The sequence below is a fragment of the Silene latifolia genome, chromosome 7 (genome assembly GCF_048544455.1).
Source record: "Silene latifolia isolate original U9 population chromosome 7, ASM4854445v1, whole genome shotgun sequence".
Lineage (NCBI taxonomy): Eukaryota > Viridiplantae > Streptophyta > Magnoliopsida > Caryophyllales > Caryophyllaceae > Silene > Silene latifolia.
Window position 1 is genome coordinate 24,942,203 of NC_133532.1, and position 16,261 is coordinate 24,958,463.

Below are 16,261 nucleotides of genomic sequence, written 5' to 3' on the forward strand. Positions count from 1 at the left end.
ATTGGATTCTAATTTATTTTTGTTTATTTTCAGAGTTACTTACCAAGGATCTAAACGTGAAATGTCGAGGTGTAAACAATTAATATTTTATTCTTTTTAACTTTTATTTCAAATATACCAAGTATTTTTGTTCCGCTTAAGTAAGTTTAATATTAAAATGGAATACTAACTTAAGGGTTGTCATTAAGACAAATCAAACCATCATACAGATTTAGGAGTTTTGGTGTCATTCCTCATTACATACTTTTGACTCATATCACAAAATTTCAAAATACCCTAACTATAATATATCTCCAAGTAAAAAAGAAAGTACAGAAAAAGCCAAAAAACATTTTCACGAGCAATACACCGAAAACAAAACAACAAAAAAAAGTCAAACCCGTGATTTTCACGGGTCACAAAACTAGTTAGGTATATCAAAAACCATATTTATTTATTTTATTTATCTTTTTTATGCATTTATTTTACAATATTTAATACCTATTATGTACTTTTAGGTCATTTAATACAAAAATCAGATATATCTTTAGCTAGTATCCAAACATTTTATTTATGACAAATTCACTTACGAATAATTTATTTATATTTTTTTTCTTACCGTTTAACTAAGATTTATCTCTGCTTCATACTATTTAAACATTTTAAATTTTGGTTAGTTTTTTTTTTTTTTTTTGAAATTTTTTAAATTTAACATATACATAAGTTATTTATAACAACACATATCTTATCTTACTATATTATCAATGTCATTCCTTCACGTTTATATTACAGCTTTAGTAGATATAAATAATAATCGGTATATAATAACGATATTTTTTTAAAACAAAATTAACAATGCTACCTTATTAGTTTCTAATTTTCAAGTACATTTTCTGGTTTTAGCTATCTTTTCAATTTCAGCTACTTTTTAGCCAATGTTACCAAACAACGTAAATTATAAACACGGAATATTAGGTATAAAACATTAATTATGGAGTCTTGTTACAAGTTATGTATTTTTTTTTAATTTAGGAATAAAATAAGAAAATCAAGCGATTCTATTTTATCGTATTACTAACTCTTAAAAAATGTGATTATTGGCTATAAATTATCCACAAATTATGCAAATTAAGAGGGTAATATTAAACTATCTAAATCAATCAACGACTTGGTAAAAGTGGCCTTAAAATAGATCGTCAAAAAAATGTGTGTATTTTCAAAACAATGCTAAAATTACGACCATTGAATGGCCTCCATTAAGGGTTTATTAGCAAGAACACATTAGCCTTGCCCATCTAATTAACGAAAGCTTCGGCCTCCGTTAATTCTCTTTCTTTTTATTTTTTTTTTGTTCAAAATAATTGCCATTTTGCTTAAAACTAATTAACCTCGTCTCGGCTTAATAAAAAGTTAATTACGATACGATAATCCCTTTCTCGTTAATTCTCTACAACCTCCTCCAAATTAGTGTTGTTCAAGAACCAAACATAGGCCCTCTCATTTTAACAAGCCTCCTTTTATTAATTGCTATGTTACATGATCATGGTTGATATATGCTCACATCTTCCATTAAGGTTTGCATTATTTTCGAATTATGTTATTATTAAGCTCGAGTCGTGAATATTTTTATTAATGGCAGATGTCAGCTAGTTCAGCTAACACAGTTTAAAAGCCTACTCAAACAACGGAAATTGCATGTCATGAATATTTTTATTAATGACAGATGTCAGCTAGTTCAGCAATCAAAGTCATGAAAGACTGTATTTCATGATCTAGGTTAAAATCGTGACAAAATCATATTTTTCATTGTGAGGCGGTTTTATAATTGAGACTGGCCTATGATACATGTGACTCGATCAAGTTAACTAATTATTATAGCTTAAATTTCTCTGGTTAATGAAATTTTGCTTCATTTGGAATTTAGGTTATGAATGTGGGCGATTGAAGACCGAGTAGATCATCAAACAAACAAAACTATAATCGAATATATAAGTATATTTAGGTTATGAGCAAAAACATGAAGGGCCTATTGAAGGGGCTTAGATACATTTCTCAGATTTTTGGTACGTCTCACAAATGTCATTGTAATATTGTTAATTAATTATCAAAAGATAATCAAATTCGAATAGTACGTAAAATTAATTACGATTGTTATGTTATTGTTCCTAGAGGAGGGGGAGGAAGAGAAGGAGATACAAATAGGGTTTCCTACAGATGTAAAGCATGTAGCTCATATTGGATGGGACGGTCCATCCGTAACTTCTCCAAGCTGGGTACGTTGGGTGATACTGAATTTCGATATTGTTATTTTATATGTCTAAATAATGCAATATTAATTGAACATTTATATTTTCTGGTTGATAGATGGATGATTTCAAATCAACTCCAGGAAATGCTTCATCTAATGGAGACACCAATAGGAATGTCGAAGAGGCCGATTGGGGTTCACAAGGTTCGTGTTTCTCTATCTCTCACTCGATCAATCATGCAAATTCGTTACTCGTTAGATAAATGCCATTTCTAATTGGGATCATATGACGGGTTTTAAATAAGATTGTTTTACGTTAGGATGCTGCTCCTACCAGCATATTCTATCAGTAGATTAGAGAATATTTAAATTGACATTTTATCACGGTTGCCAATAATTAATCCAAGTCCATGTTAGTCATTTTACATAAAAAAATAAACAATTTGTTAATCTGAAACGGTTGATTACCAAACATCATTAACAAGTTATGCCAAATAGGGCCATGACGAATTTTTAAGATTTTGAGACGACTTTCCAATTTTGATCCTTTCGGGTTTTCCCTAAATTTTGAATCCCATCACGTAATTTCCAAATGGAATTTTGTCTTGATTACATTTGTTTGTTGTAAGAGAGTTAACAATCAAAAAGGCACAAAGAGATTCAAGCTTTTTAAAGTTAAATCGTCTTACACAAGTTTTTGTCGTAATCTATTATTTGGATCATCCATGGTTTGTTATAACAGACTCGACGACCAAGAAAAGCGTAAGAGACTCTCCAGGCCGAGACTTACCATCCTTACCAAAGTCATCAAGACGACAACCATCAGTCGACAGCATAGGATCAACAGACTCCCCACTTGGAAGTCCGACTCAAAAGACAAGGTCATCAAGGAGACGTTCCAAACAAAAGGATCAAAGTACCAATAGCCCTCGAGGAGGGGAATCGTCTTCCCAAAGTCTTCCCAACATACCTAAAAAATCTCGAAGAAAAAAGTCCAAGGATAGCGAGGATGGGTCAGTTCGATCATCCACTTCTAAGTCAAAAGAGAAAGGTTCGAGACATGGGTCTAGACATAAATCAGATGACGGGTCTATTACTAAGTATATTGATGATGGAGCTCCAAGTTCGGCCTTGACGTCTCTAAAGGAAGACGAGGTGAAGGAAGAATGAACAAACACGACATTTTTCGAGGGGAGGGATCGGAGCTTAGTTCCTCACTAGCAAAAAATTGAATGCCAATCAAATGTATGATTGATTGTTAATGAAGGTCATGGTCAGTAATTAATAGATGATTAGCAAAGCCAACAAAATCAGCGTCTTAGTGAGGAATTTGCGGCTTCTTTTTGTTTACTGTATTTGGATTTATTTTCGTAGTATGATTTATCCAATTCAATGTTGAATTTTCGGAAGGAACATGTCTTTTTAATCCTGGCTTCTTGTTATGTTTATTTTAACTGTAAGTGAACGGTGTCTGTTCTAGTAGTGAATAATTGAGTACTAGCTACATAGCTGAATTTGAGTTTCAAATTGAATTATAGAGCATGTACTATTCCACAATTATTATGGGGTTCTCACTTATTACATGTGAGAGGGTGGCATTGAGGTTGGGCGTTATCCGATGGCGCTAACTCATTTTCCTATCCAACTTGTGATGTACTCTGTAGACGGTAAGTCTCCTTTAAAATGGTACTATCCGTGTTAAATTTAAGACGAGTCAAATACATAAATAACACTTGTGTATATAAGAATGCATAGAGAAAAATAATAATATATTTGTCTTATATTTACACAAGTGGTATGATACTTAACCCGTGTTAAACTTAAGATGGATTATATAGTCTTAAATGAGAATTTGTGCTCCGTAGAACTATAAGCATCTAAAACAGTAGATAAACCTTGATCATATGATGTAACGTTTACAAGGAAAACATACTCCGCACAACTTTGCTTAGTTTTATGTTCGTAGTTAAATAGCATCATCTCTATTCTCTAATACATTAATTGATCAACAGTTAGTCACCCTTATCCATCTTAACATTAAAGCGGGTTAAATATCATCCCATTCGTGTATATACGACAAATCTGTTGTTTTTTCCTATGCATTCTGCTTTTGTTTTAATCTAATTACTTGACCCGTCTTAAACTCAACACATATATACCGGTCTTGAATAAAAATTTGTGATTGATACCTATATCAAAATTGGGAAGTTAATTAACTTGGATTTATTAAGGATGCAACAAAGATTTTCCAAACACCTATTAATAGTTACTCCCTCCGTCTCGGGAACTTGTTAACGCTTTCTACTACTAGGTGTCTTAGTCATTTATTTACCTTTCTATTTCGAGAATGCTTTTGATGTAAGTACTTTGATCATCCTTGTAGATTTTGATTCATTTGACATCCAATAGCAATTGTTACAAATGGTTCTCCTCCTTTTTTGATCTTTATGTTAAAAGCAAATGTAAACAAATGACCGAGATACATATAGTTTATCTTGTGGGACAATAAATGGTACAAACTACTCCAGAATATCTTGGCCTTTCTCTTGTATTTCGCGTGTCCGAAATTCTGCAACATTTTTGCTCTTTGCTGCCAATAAAGCAGCCAAGTAATTATATTTGTTTCCAAAATGTACTTCACAGTATCATATTTACACAAAAATAACAGAAATAAATATATAATAAAAACATGTCAAAACGTCGACTGGTTCGCAGTTATGTAATATTTTCCTTTTTTTTAAAAAAAAAAAGTGATGGGGCATATTCTGCACCCGCTGACCGAGTCAACATACTGAGCAAGGTCAAAGCCAAAAGACAACAAGTCAACGTATTAGACAGCCTAACCGATGCAGCCTGTCGGCTTGTCACTTGGGTCTCGGCTAGGCAACTAGCCAGCCGGGAGGCATATCCGCGTACTCACATCCAGTCCCCTCGGCATGGAGTCAACCAAGCCAGCCGGCCTGCCATGGGTCCCTCGGCCGAGGGTAGAACAGTCTTTCCACCTGCTCTGCCACTTGGCCACTTGGCCACTTGGCCACTACGTGACAAAAGGTGAAAGTCTATAAATACTCCACTTCTCTCATTAAGAAAAGGATCCGAAATATAACCTAAACATCTCACAAATTGGTATAAACTCCCTTATCTCTCTACAATATACTTTGCCAAGTAACATACAACTTATCTCTTTCAGTTTACTGACTTGAGCGTCGGAGTGAGTACGCTCGGTACCAAGCCGAGCCCTCAGTTTGTTCATCTTAAACAGGAAAGAGTGAAAGGAAGAGACAAGCAACGACATCTTTCCACAAGCTTACGTGGTCACAAAACACTGCTCCGAAATTACACCCGGAACAATTGGCGCCGTCTGTGGGGATTAGATACTAAAAGCTAGTCACCTACCTTACAAAAAAAAAAAAAAAACCATTCAAAGAGCTAAGAAGATGTCAAAACAGCCAGAACTTGTGGTGTTGAAACTGAATTCTACCGGGATGAGACATTCCCTAATTCTGAGATCGGGCAGTCCCCCACCGGCCGAGTGATTGAGCCGGTGAAGTACGGGATGCCAAGAGAGCCAGAAACACCGTTGCCGACCGGCCAAGTCACTATCATGGGACATGTGGTCGATGCAGCCAAACTGAAGCTATTCCTGGACCTGATGGGGGGTACGCCGGTTACCCCTGTCACGGCGACAGGGGCGGCAGCACCTCCACTGGTGACCAGGGCCCACAAAGTGACTCCGACCAAATTGACCGGAGTATTACAAGGAGCTAGACCTGGCAAACGGGTCAACCGGGTCGGATTCGGGTCGGGCCAGTTTGGGTCGGGACATTTTGGGTTTCTCAAATTTTCGGGTTAGTTCGGATCGGGTCGATTTATTTGGTTCTGGTCTATTTCGGGTTTGTTGGTCGGGTGTGTTTCGGGTCAAGCGGGTCGGGTTAATTCGGGTCAGGCCATTTTCGGGTCAAAGATTAAGAGAAGAGAGGCATTTCAAGTGTATTAGGGTCAATTAAAGTTATATTTTGTCGGGTCATTTTCGGGTTGAGTGGTTTCGGATTGGTCATTTCGGGTCGGGTCTGTTACGGGTCCATGAAAGCTCGGGTCATTTTCGGGTCGGGTCGGGTCACTTCGGGCTTCGGGTGTCATTCGGGTTCAACAATTCGGGTCGATTTCGGGTCTCGGGTCATCCTTTTCGGGTCGGGTCAATCGGGTCGGGTTGATTTTGCCAGGTCTACAAGGAGCTGGGCATGCAAGGACGCCGGCGGTGCCCGTGGTGCCAGTGGCAGACCAAAGTCCTTCCCCCACTCGCGGGAGGACAGCGTCGCCGCGGCAACAACGAGGCCACCCCCGAAGAAATGAAGAAAGAAGGCCGACTCTCCAAAGTCGGACAACAAGAAGCCCTTCCCGCCACGGGGAGAGAAGCCGGACTAGGGTTACGAGGAGCCGATCGCCGCGTGTCATTCGGCACGTGGTCAGACAGCCCCTCAATGCCTTTGTCCTCGAAGTCCCGGTGCCGACCAAACTGAAGCTGCCGCCCATATCATACAAAGGGGATAGCGACCCGACCGACCATGCCGAGGCTTTCGAGTCGTACATGTCGGCGTGGGAGCAACCCGATGAGGTGTGGTGCCGAGTCTTCCCAACGACCCTGCATGGGATGGCTCAGAGTTGGTACAAGGGGCTACCTAATGGCTCGGTGTACTGTTATGCCGACCTAAGAGACAATTTCATAGCCCAGTACGCTTGCAACAAGCGAAGGGCCGTGGAGACATCAGATCTCCTGACTATCCGACGGGGAGGACGAGTCCCTCGGAGCTACGTAAAGAGATTCGACGCTAAGGTTCGGCAGATTCGTGAGCCGAACACCGAATCGCTGTCGGCCTTCGACCGATGAAAGGCTGCCGAAAGGCGAGTTCAAAAATGAGCTCATCAAGTGCGAGGACCTCAACCTAGACTCGCGAGAAAGATGGCCGACCGAGCCATAAAGGTGGAGGACTATCACAAGACACCGGGTAGGCCACGGTGAAGTGGGCACCCGAGAAAGGAGGAGCCGCCGGACAACGTAGACGAAGGACGCCGTGACATTAATAGGTCACGGCCTGAGAGATTTAATAGGAAACAGAACTCGGCGGGCGCCGGGGGGAGTTCGAGACCATACACCCCGAAGCGGTACAACGGTCTCACCCCCCTGGTCAAATCACCGGCCGAAGTCTTTGCCCTAAGCAAGAACGAAGGGCAGAAATGGGCTAGGCCCCCCAAGGCGAGGGGGGACGGCGACCTTAGCCAGTTCTGCGACTACCACGGCCAACCCGGCCATAAGACCGACAACTGTCGGCATCTGAGGAACGCCATCGAGGAGCTGATCCGAAAGGGGGCCCTCAGCAAGTATATAGCTGGAGGCCCAGAAACAAGCTCCGACGGGGCGAACAAAAAATCAGTATTCCAAAGGATGGGAGTGATCCAGGTTGTCATCGGAGGAAACGAGAACGGTGGGTCAGCTAATGGGCACAAACGGCACCTAAATGAGCTTTATCAAGCCATCAACTTTGTGCCCACCACAGCGATCCCCGCTTCCACCGTCCCCGATATAACCATCGGAAAGAAGGACTACGAAGGAGTCGTTGCCCCGCACAGCGACCCACTGGTAGTCCACTTGGACATAGCCAACCACTTGGTCAAGAGGTGCCTAATTGATACAGGCGCCTACACGAACATCATGTTCAGGGAGTGCTTTCTCAATCTCGGTCTGAAGATTGAAGACCTGAGCCCCTGCACTAACCCGCTGTACAGCTTCTATGGGGCCGGCCTGGTACCCCTTGGGTCAATCAGACTGCCGGTGATGTTCGGCCAAGCCGATGCGGCTAAAAATGTTCTATCTGAGTTTGTGGTGATCGACGGTTCGTCTGCCTACAATGTTCTTATAGGTCGGGTCACTTTGAGCGAGGCCGATGCTGTGATGTCCATCCGGGCCCTGACATTGATGTATGTCTCGGACCGGGGGGAAGCACAAAAGCTCGTCTCAAAGGACGAGAGAGATGAAATCGTCAACATCCAAGTATCTGCCAGAGGGTGCAACATGCAATCCCTCAAAGTGGCGAAGAAGTCAGAGAAGGGGAAGAGCCCATCCTTACAGCAGGAGGGCGAACGGATGGATACCAATGTCGGCATGGTCGAAGGAGCCCAGACCGAGGAAGTGGAAATTGACCCAGGGCGCACCGTAACTATCGGTGCCGACACGGGAGCCAAAATTCCAGCCGATCTCCTGGACTGCCGAGGAAGAACAAAGATGTCTTCGCATACTCGGCGGCCCGAGATGCCAGGCGTGAGCCGGGAGGTGATCGTTCACAAGCTGAACGTACTCTCCACCGCTCGCCCTGTCAAGCAGAAGATGAGGAACTCCTCGGCCGAGAAGGATGAGGCCATCAAAGCCGAAGTAGATAAACTATTAGAGGCGGGCTTTATCATGCCTTGTACTTATCTTGAGTGGCTAGAAAATGTTGTAATGGTGAGGAAGTCATCAGGGGCGTGGAGGATGTGTGTTGATTTTACAAATCTTAATAAAGCGTGCCCTAAAGATTGCTATCCTTTGCCTCGAATAGATAGTTTAATTGACGCAACGGCAGGCTACACTATGCTGAGCCTGCTAGACGCCTTCTCAGGGTACCATCAGGTATTCATGGCCGACGAAGACATGCCTAAGTGCGCATTCATCACCATACACGGCACATACATGTATAAAATGATGCCGCTCGGTTTGAAAAAAATATTTGGCGCAACTTACACTAGGCTGGTGGACAAAGTGTTTCAAGATCAAAAAGGGCGAAACATCGAGGCTTACGTCGACGATGCTATTGTAAAAAGCAAGTCTGACAGCGAGCACTTGGCCGACTTGAGCGAGACATTTTGTTAACTAAGGAAATATAGAATGAAGCTCAACCCAAAGAAATACAACTTCGGTGTCCGGGCCGGCAAGTTCCTCGGCGTACTTGTCGGTGCGGGGGAATTGATGCCAATCGGAGAAAGTCCAAGCAATCTTTGGACCTACGGAGCCGAGGAATCGAAAAGAGGTTATGACGCTGACCGGGAGAATGGCGGCTCTTGCCCGCTTCATCTCTCGATCGGCCGACAAGAGCACACCGTTCTTTTAAGTGCTGAAAGGGAATAAAAACTTCGCCTGGGGGGAGCAACAGAGCACAGCTTTCAGACAACTGAAAGCTCACCTTCTGACACTGCCGACCCTGTCCAGGCCGATCTTTGGGGAGACGCTATATCTATACTTAGCGATTACCTCGGCCACGGTCGGTCGTAATCGTCGGGAAGAAAACAAGCAAAGCAATACCCGATTTACTTTATCGACCATACACTGCCGGACGCCGAAAGGAATTACCCAGCGATTGAAAAGCGACCCTCGCCGTCGTCGTTGCCACAAGGAAGTTAAAACCCTACTTCGACGCACATCCCGTGACGGTCTTAACCGACCAGCCATTGGAGAAAGCCTTAGAAAAATTCGAAAAATCAGGCAGACTTATCAAATGGGCAGTGGAGCTCTCCGACTTCGGCATTCAGTACAAACCGAGGCCCTCGATAAAGGGGCAAGCACTTGCAGACTTCCTGGCCGAGTGCACTTATCAAGAAGAATCAAATCCCGGTGTGTGGGAAGTATATACCGACGGGTCCTCCACGGCGAACAGCTCAGAGCCAAGCATCCTTATCATCACCCTAACGGGGACGAGTTTGAGTACGCCATGAAGTTTACCTTCTCGGCCTCAAATAACGAATCCGAATATGAGGCGGTGATAACTGGAGTCGAGTTAGCTAGAGCTGCCGGGGCGGAGCATGTTGTGTTGAAGACAGATTCACTCTTAGTGGCTAATCAAATCAGAGGAGAGTATGAGACTCGAGACGATGGGATGATAAGGTATCTGGAGAGGGTAAAAGCTGACACCTCAAAATTGAAATCTTTTCGATACGAGTGCATTCCAGTCCGAGAACAACCGAGCCGACGCTCTCTCAAAACTTGAGTTCAAGTATCAAGAATGTCGGTCGAACCGTCTTTGGTGGATATCGGGAATGCTAAAAGCATCACCGAGACCGTCGGCATGGTGGGCGACATCGAAGCCGAGACGACGTGGATGACTCCGATAATGAAATACAACCGACAAATGAGTTCTTGGGAGGACCATGAGTCTCTCGAGAAGATAAGAAGGATCGCCGCAAGGTACTCGATGATTCGAAGGAGAATTATACGGAAGGTCCGTAATAAGGCCACTCTTGAAATGTGTCGGCCCAGCCGACGCGGAGCTATCTTCGAGAGATTCACGAAGGCATCCGTGGACATCAAATGGGGGCAAGAACGCTAGCCCACAAAGCTTTCCGAGCCGGCTACTTCTGGCCTACCATGCTTGAGGATTCCAGAGCAAAGACCAAGAAGTGCAAAAATTGTCAGATGCATGCTCCGGTGATACATGCTCCTTCCCGAGACCCGCAAAGGTGCTTAGTCCCCTTCCTTTTGCACGAGTGGGGGATGGATTTACTAGGGCCATTTTCGACGGCCTCCGGAGGAAGAAAGTACCTAATTGTCGCCGTTGACTACTTCACCAAATGGGTCGAGGTCGCGGTGACTGCCAAGACCACGGCCGTAAGAAAAGTGATTTGGGAGAACGTCATAACTCGTTTTGGGCTACCCCAAGTCATGGTATTTGACCACGGCCGAGAGTTTTGGAGTGACATGGTGATGAATTGGTTGGAGGAGCTCGGTATCAAATTTGCATACTCCTCCGTCTGCCACCCTAAGAGCAAGGCGGCGGAAGCAACTAATAAAACAATCCGAACGGGTGAAAAAGAAGGTTGAAGATCTAAAGGGAAGGTGGGTGATAAACTACCCGCGTCCTGTGATCCCTTAGAACCACGGAGAAAGAAGCAACGGGGTACAGTCCATTCCACCTAGTCTATGGGTCCGAGGCCGTCCGCGATTGAAGCGGCGGTGCCGGCATTCGTAACGCAAACTTTTGACCCGTCGAAAATGAGGAAGGCACGAGAGCCTCCTAGACACTGGTCGAAGAAAGTCGAGACACGGCACGGCTCAACTTGGCAGTTTATCAAAACCGAATGAGAAGAGCATACAACCGTAGGGTCCACAAAAGGGACTTAAGAGTAGGAGATCTAGTCCTAAGAAAGTCGGCCGCCACAAACAAAGGAAACGTCCATGGAAAAATGACGGCCAACTGGGAAGGACCCTACAAGGTGGTTGAAGAAATGAGGCGGGGACATCTGCGGTGACAGACATGGAGGGTGTTCCTTTGATGAGCCACTGGAACACGGACAACTTAAGGAAATATTTTGTATAGCGGCGGAGGTGTCCGAGACCGTTGTGGACACCCCAACGCATGATTATACCTTATGAAGAATAATCCAAGTTTTCCATCAAAATACTTGTCCCCTCCATAGTCATGCCAGAATGGACGCCACGGCCAAAGCCAAAGGCGATCACGCCAAATGCGGTTGATACTCGCGAAAGCGACCAACATGCTTAGGAACGTATAAGTACAGTTGAGACGCAAATCTAGCCGCCTCGGCCAACCGAAGGCCGGGCGGAGGAAGCGATCAATATGTCTCTGATACGAACGCTGTCGAGCCGTAACCTCGATTGCCTCGGCCAAAACCGGGAGTGACGGGGACACAACAACCGATACGCTAATAGGAACGTATAAGTACAGTTGAGATGCAAATCTAGCCGCCTCGGCCAACCGAAGGCCCGGCAGAGGAAGCGATCAATATGTCTACAGATCTGACGCTGTCGAGCCGTAACCTCGTTTTACCTCGGCCAAAGCCGGGGCCGACGGGGACATAACGACCGATACGCTAACATGTTCACAACGGTGGTTGGGAAGCGCAAATCGGACCGCCTCGGCTAAGACCGGGGGTGGTGGAGGAAGCGGTCGACATGCCAACATGTTTAAACGTTTAAGTACAATTGAGATGCGCCTTCTAAGCGCCTCGCCAAGCCGAAAGTAAAACGAAAAAGCACTCAATATGTTGAAACGTAAGAAGACAACTTAATGGAGGCAAAATAAACAAACTTTATTGAAAAATGTTTACAGGATGAGGCAAAACAAAGTCGACGGCCGTCCCCATAGGGATAGCTTAAACACAACCTACCAAAAGTTTAACAAAAACAAAAATTACAACAAAAGGTTACAGACATAAGACTTGAAGCGCCAAAAGGATGGCAGGGAGAAAAGGCTCAATAGTTGGCCCCGAACAGTGAAGGCGTATCGAAGGGCGGGTGAATCGGTGACGACCGCCCGTCTCCCTATGCTTGTTTACGCTCGCCACCCGGCGGCGAGTGAGCAAGCATCACCATCAGTGGGCGGCCCAGAAGCCGACTTGGCAGCTTCACCTGCCTTTGCCCTCTCAGCTTCCTCCCTGACCGCCTTCACCTTTTCAGCATGGGCCGCCTTGGCCTTAGCTTCCTCAGCGGCCTTCGCCGCCTTTGCCTTCTCCGCGGCCTTTGCCTCCGCAGCAGCCGCCTTCTCATCAAGAAGACGGTTAAAATCTTGCCACGGGAAGGAGCCTTCAGGAAAGAGCTCTTTAATTACATCCCTGGTGGCATCTTGACTGGTCCCGATCGGGCACACATCGAGGATGATGACGGTTTGGAGCGTCTCAATGTCCTTCTCCCTACGAGCAAGGATAGCCTTTGTGTTCTGTGCTCCTTCGCCTCGGTCGGATGCGGGGACTTCCATTTTCCTCTCGCTCAACCATGGCATCATAACCGCCCGAAGCTTCTCTTTCTCCTCCCCCATGACTTAGCGGCATCGCCCAACGTGACCTCAACCTTGGCTCTCTCGGCCGGGACCCGCTTCTCGCTTCCTCCTTAAGCTTTATTTGAGTGAGGAAGTTCTCCATGGTGGCGACGAAGTCCTTCTTCGCCTTCTCGGCCTCCTTCTTAGAAGCGACAAGCTCAAGCCTAAGCCGTTCGAGCGCAGGAGCCGCCTCGACCATGAGCTTTTCTTGCTCGTAATGTGAGCGCCGGCTAGTTCGATCCACTTCGCCGACCTCTTGGACAACCTTGCGCCCTCCGCCACAAGCCGAGCGGGAAACCTTCGGGGGATGAGGAGTCGACGGTGACATTTTGATTGCCCGTCGCACAAAGCCGCTTCTCCAATTGCCGTTCGAGTGGGACCGACGGCGGCGGCGGTTGATCTACAAAAAATTCGGACAAAGCATCCATGTCAACATTCATTGACATATCGAGAGCTTTGTCATCAGGAATGCCTAAAGAGCCCGCTAATTCCGAGCCCCGGGTTAGATCCGTACCGGTCCTGGCCTTCTTAGACAGAGGGCCGACTGGCCCCTTTTCTTTCCGGGCCTCGGTAACAGCAGCGGCGGCAGGCATTGCCTCTTTTCTCTTATTCGAAGAAGGAGGAGCCTCCACAACGGTGACCTCCTCTTCAACATCCACGACCACCGTCTCCTTTTGGACTGCGGGGATTGAAGATTGAGCTGGAGTTGACGCCGTTGCCGCCGTAGACATTGTCTTTGGTCTCCGGCGCGGCACGTTACCAGCAATCTGCGCTTGAGCCGCCGTCACATCTAGTGCCTTCAACTGCTGCTCCATAAGATCGTGAGGGGCCGGTCTGCGATCACGTGGCGCGGCCTTAGGATGCAACTCAACAACTCTCCCGTTCTCGTCAAGTCCCAACCTCTTGAGGACGGAAACAGGCAGTTCCGGGCCAAATCGGTCGCAAAAGAAACGAAGCGGGAGTTAAGCAAAGAAATAAACCAAGGCTCAAATACGAAACATAAAAAGCAAAGATGGGCCTCATACCGACCCCACTCACCCTGGGCCGAGGGGCGGTATGAGGCCGACGCGGCAGTAAGACGGCTCATCCGAAGAATGATCGCGTCGGGGCATCCATCCCTTCGGCGTGCCATCCTTCTCGACCTCAAACTTGACCTCATTGCCCGCTTTTCATCCTCATTAAGATAGACCTTCTGGGCGTCCATCTTAATCTTACTACGGGAGACATATCTATCATGCTCCCCCTTACTCTCGCACCGCAAATTGACGCGGCTTTGGAAGGACCGGGGCAGCGGATAGTCCTCCGGAACCTCGACGTATACCCACCGCCCCTTCCAGTCCTTGCAAGATGTCAGCTTCGAAACGGTAACATAACCCGCCTCGGTCTGTATGCTGTACCACCCCGTGCCACCGAGCGTAGACTGCCGAAGATGATGAAGCCGGCGGAACAGGTTAACCGTTGGGGCCTCCCCCTTAAAAAGACAAAGCCACACGAAGCAGATAATCGTCCTGATGGCCAACGGATGCAGTTGTGCCACGGCGACGTTCATAGCTTTAATTATGGCAGCAACGTGTACATTAAGAGGAAACCGGAGCCCATACTCCAGGTGTCGATGTACACGCCGTCTGACCCTCGGGGAGGGCAACAGACCGCGACCATCCTCAGGGATAACAATTTTATACCCCCTGCCGAAGGAGTAATGGTCTTCAAAAAGATCAGGACCGGAACAACTAGCGAACTTATTCGTCCAAGCACGATCAGGACTGATCGAACAGGCGTCGCCGTGATCCAAGAGATGCGGCCTCTCCGAATCAGATTGAGTCGCCTCATCATCATCATCATCATCATCACCAAAACCCTCCAAAAATTTTGGATCAATCTCAGGAGAAGGCGACTTAGGACCCCCAAACCCTATCGGGGTGACAACCAGTGGCTCCTCTTCATAAGGATGCGATGGTTCGCCCCCCGGCGCAGAGGTACTGGGTTGAGCATCAGCAGAAGACATGGTGACAACAATTAATCAACAAGTAAAGAGTTGGAAAAAATTTGTTTGTTTACCTTGGAAGAAAATGTTACACCGAGTAACGCTTCGAGAAATTAGAGAAAGAAAGAAACTCTTCGAAAAACTAGAGAGAAGAAATTTTTTGAGAAAATGAAAGTTATGCGGAAAATTACGGGGCACACTGCTCTATTTATAGAGCAAAGCCCATGAAGCGGACCAATCAGAGCAAAGCCCATGAAACGTCCACCAATCAATGCCAAGCCACGTGTCAAGCATGCAGCCACGGAATGTCAATCGACACACAGTAACTACTCTTCTTTGACACGCTTCCTGGTATCTACTTGCCAACGGCCAGCTGATCAACCAAGCTTGGCAGCACCGGCCGGGGGCAATCAAAAGCACACGGCGCTCAACCTTGGTCTCGGCCAGCGCCATTTTCTTTTCCACATTTGATGTCCATTACACATCCATGTGGAGGGGGGATATGGTACGGCCTGAACAGACCCAAGCCGAGGAAGAAGAAGCCGGGAAAGAAGTTCAACTTGCGCAGAATACGCTCAACACTCATCGAAGGTCCATACCACGGCATAGACTACGCTGGGGCAAATTGATGGGGCATATTCTGCACCCGCCGACCGAGTCAACATGCGAGCAAGGTCAAAGCCAAAAGATGACAAGTCAACGTATTAGACAACCCTAACCGACGCGACTGTCGGCTGTCACTGGGTCTCGGCTAGGCAACTAGCCAGCCGGGAGGCATATCCGCGTACTCACATCCAGTCCCCTCGGCATGGAATCAACCAGGCCAGCCGGCCTGCCATGGGTCCCTCGGCCGAGGGTAGAACAGTCTTTCCACATGCTCTGCCACTTGGCCACTACGTGACAAAAGGTGAAAGTCTATAAATACTCCACTTCTCTCATTAAGAAAAGGATCCGAAATATAACCTAAACATCTCATAAATTGGTATACTCCCTTATCTCTCTACAATATACTTTGCCAAGTAACATACAACTTATCTCTTTAAGTTTACTGACTTGAGCGTCGGAGTGAGTACGCTTGGTACCAAGCCGAGCCCTCAGTTTGTTCATCTTAAACAGGAAAGAGTGAAAGGAAAAGACAAGCAACGACATCTTTCCACAAGCTTACGTGGTCACAAAACACTGCTCCGAAATTACACCCGGAACAAAAAGAAACCCAACGAGGTACTAATTCATTGATTGTTAATCCATCGC

The 16,261-nt window shown here is 45.9% G+C and overlaps 1 protein-coding gene across 1 annotated transcript; it reads left to right on the forward strand.

Annotated features, from left to right (window-relative positions):
- Positions 1-1,274: 1,274 nt before the first annotated feature.
- On the forward strand, positions 1,275-3,650 carry LOC141591989 (CRIB domain-containing protein RIC7-like). Its single transcript, XM_074412520.1, has 5 exons — positions 1,275-1,553; positions 1,904-2,042; positions 2,149-2,252; positions 2,344-2,431; positions 2,970-3,650. Exons 2-5 carry the CDS (start codon positions 1,985-1,987, stop codon positions 3,395-3,397), a joined length of 678 nt encoding a protein of 225 aa, XP_074268621.1. The 5' UTR covers positions 1,275-1,553; positions 1,904-1,984; the 3' UTR covers positions 3,398-3,650.
- The last annotated feature ends 12,611 nt before the right edge of the window (positions 3,651-16,261 follow it).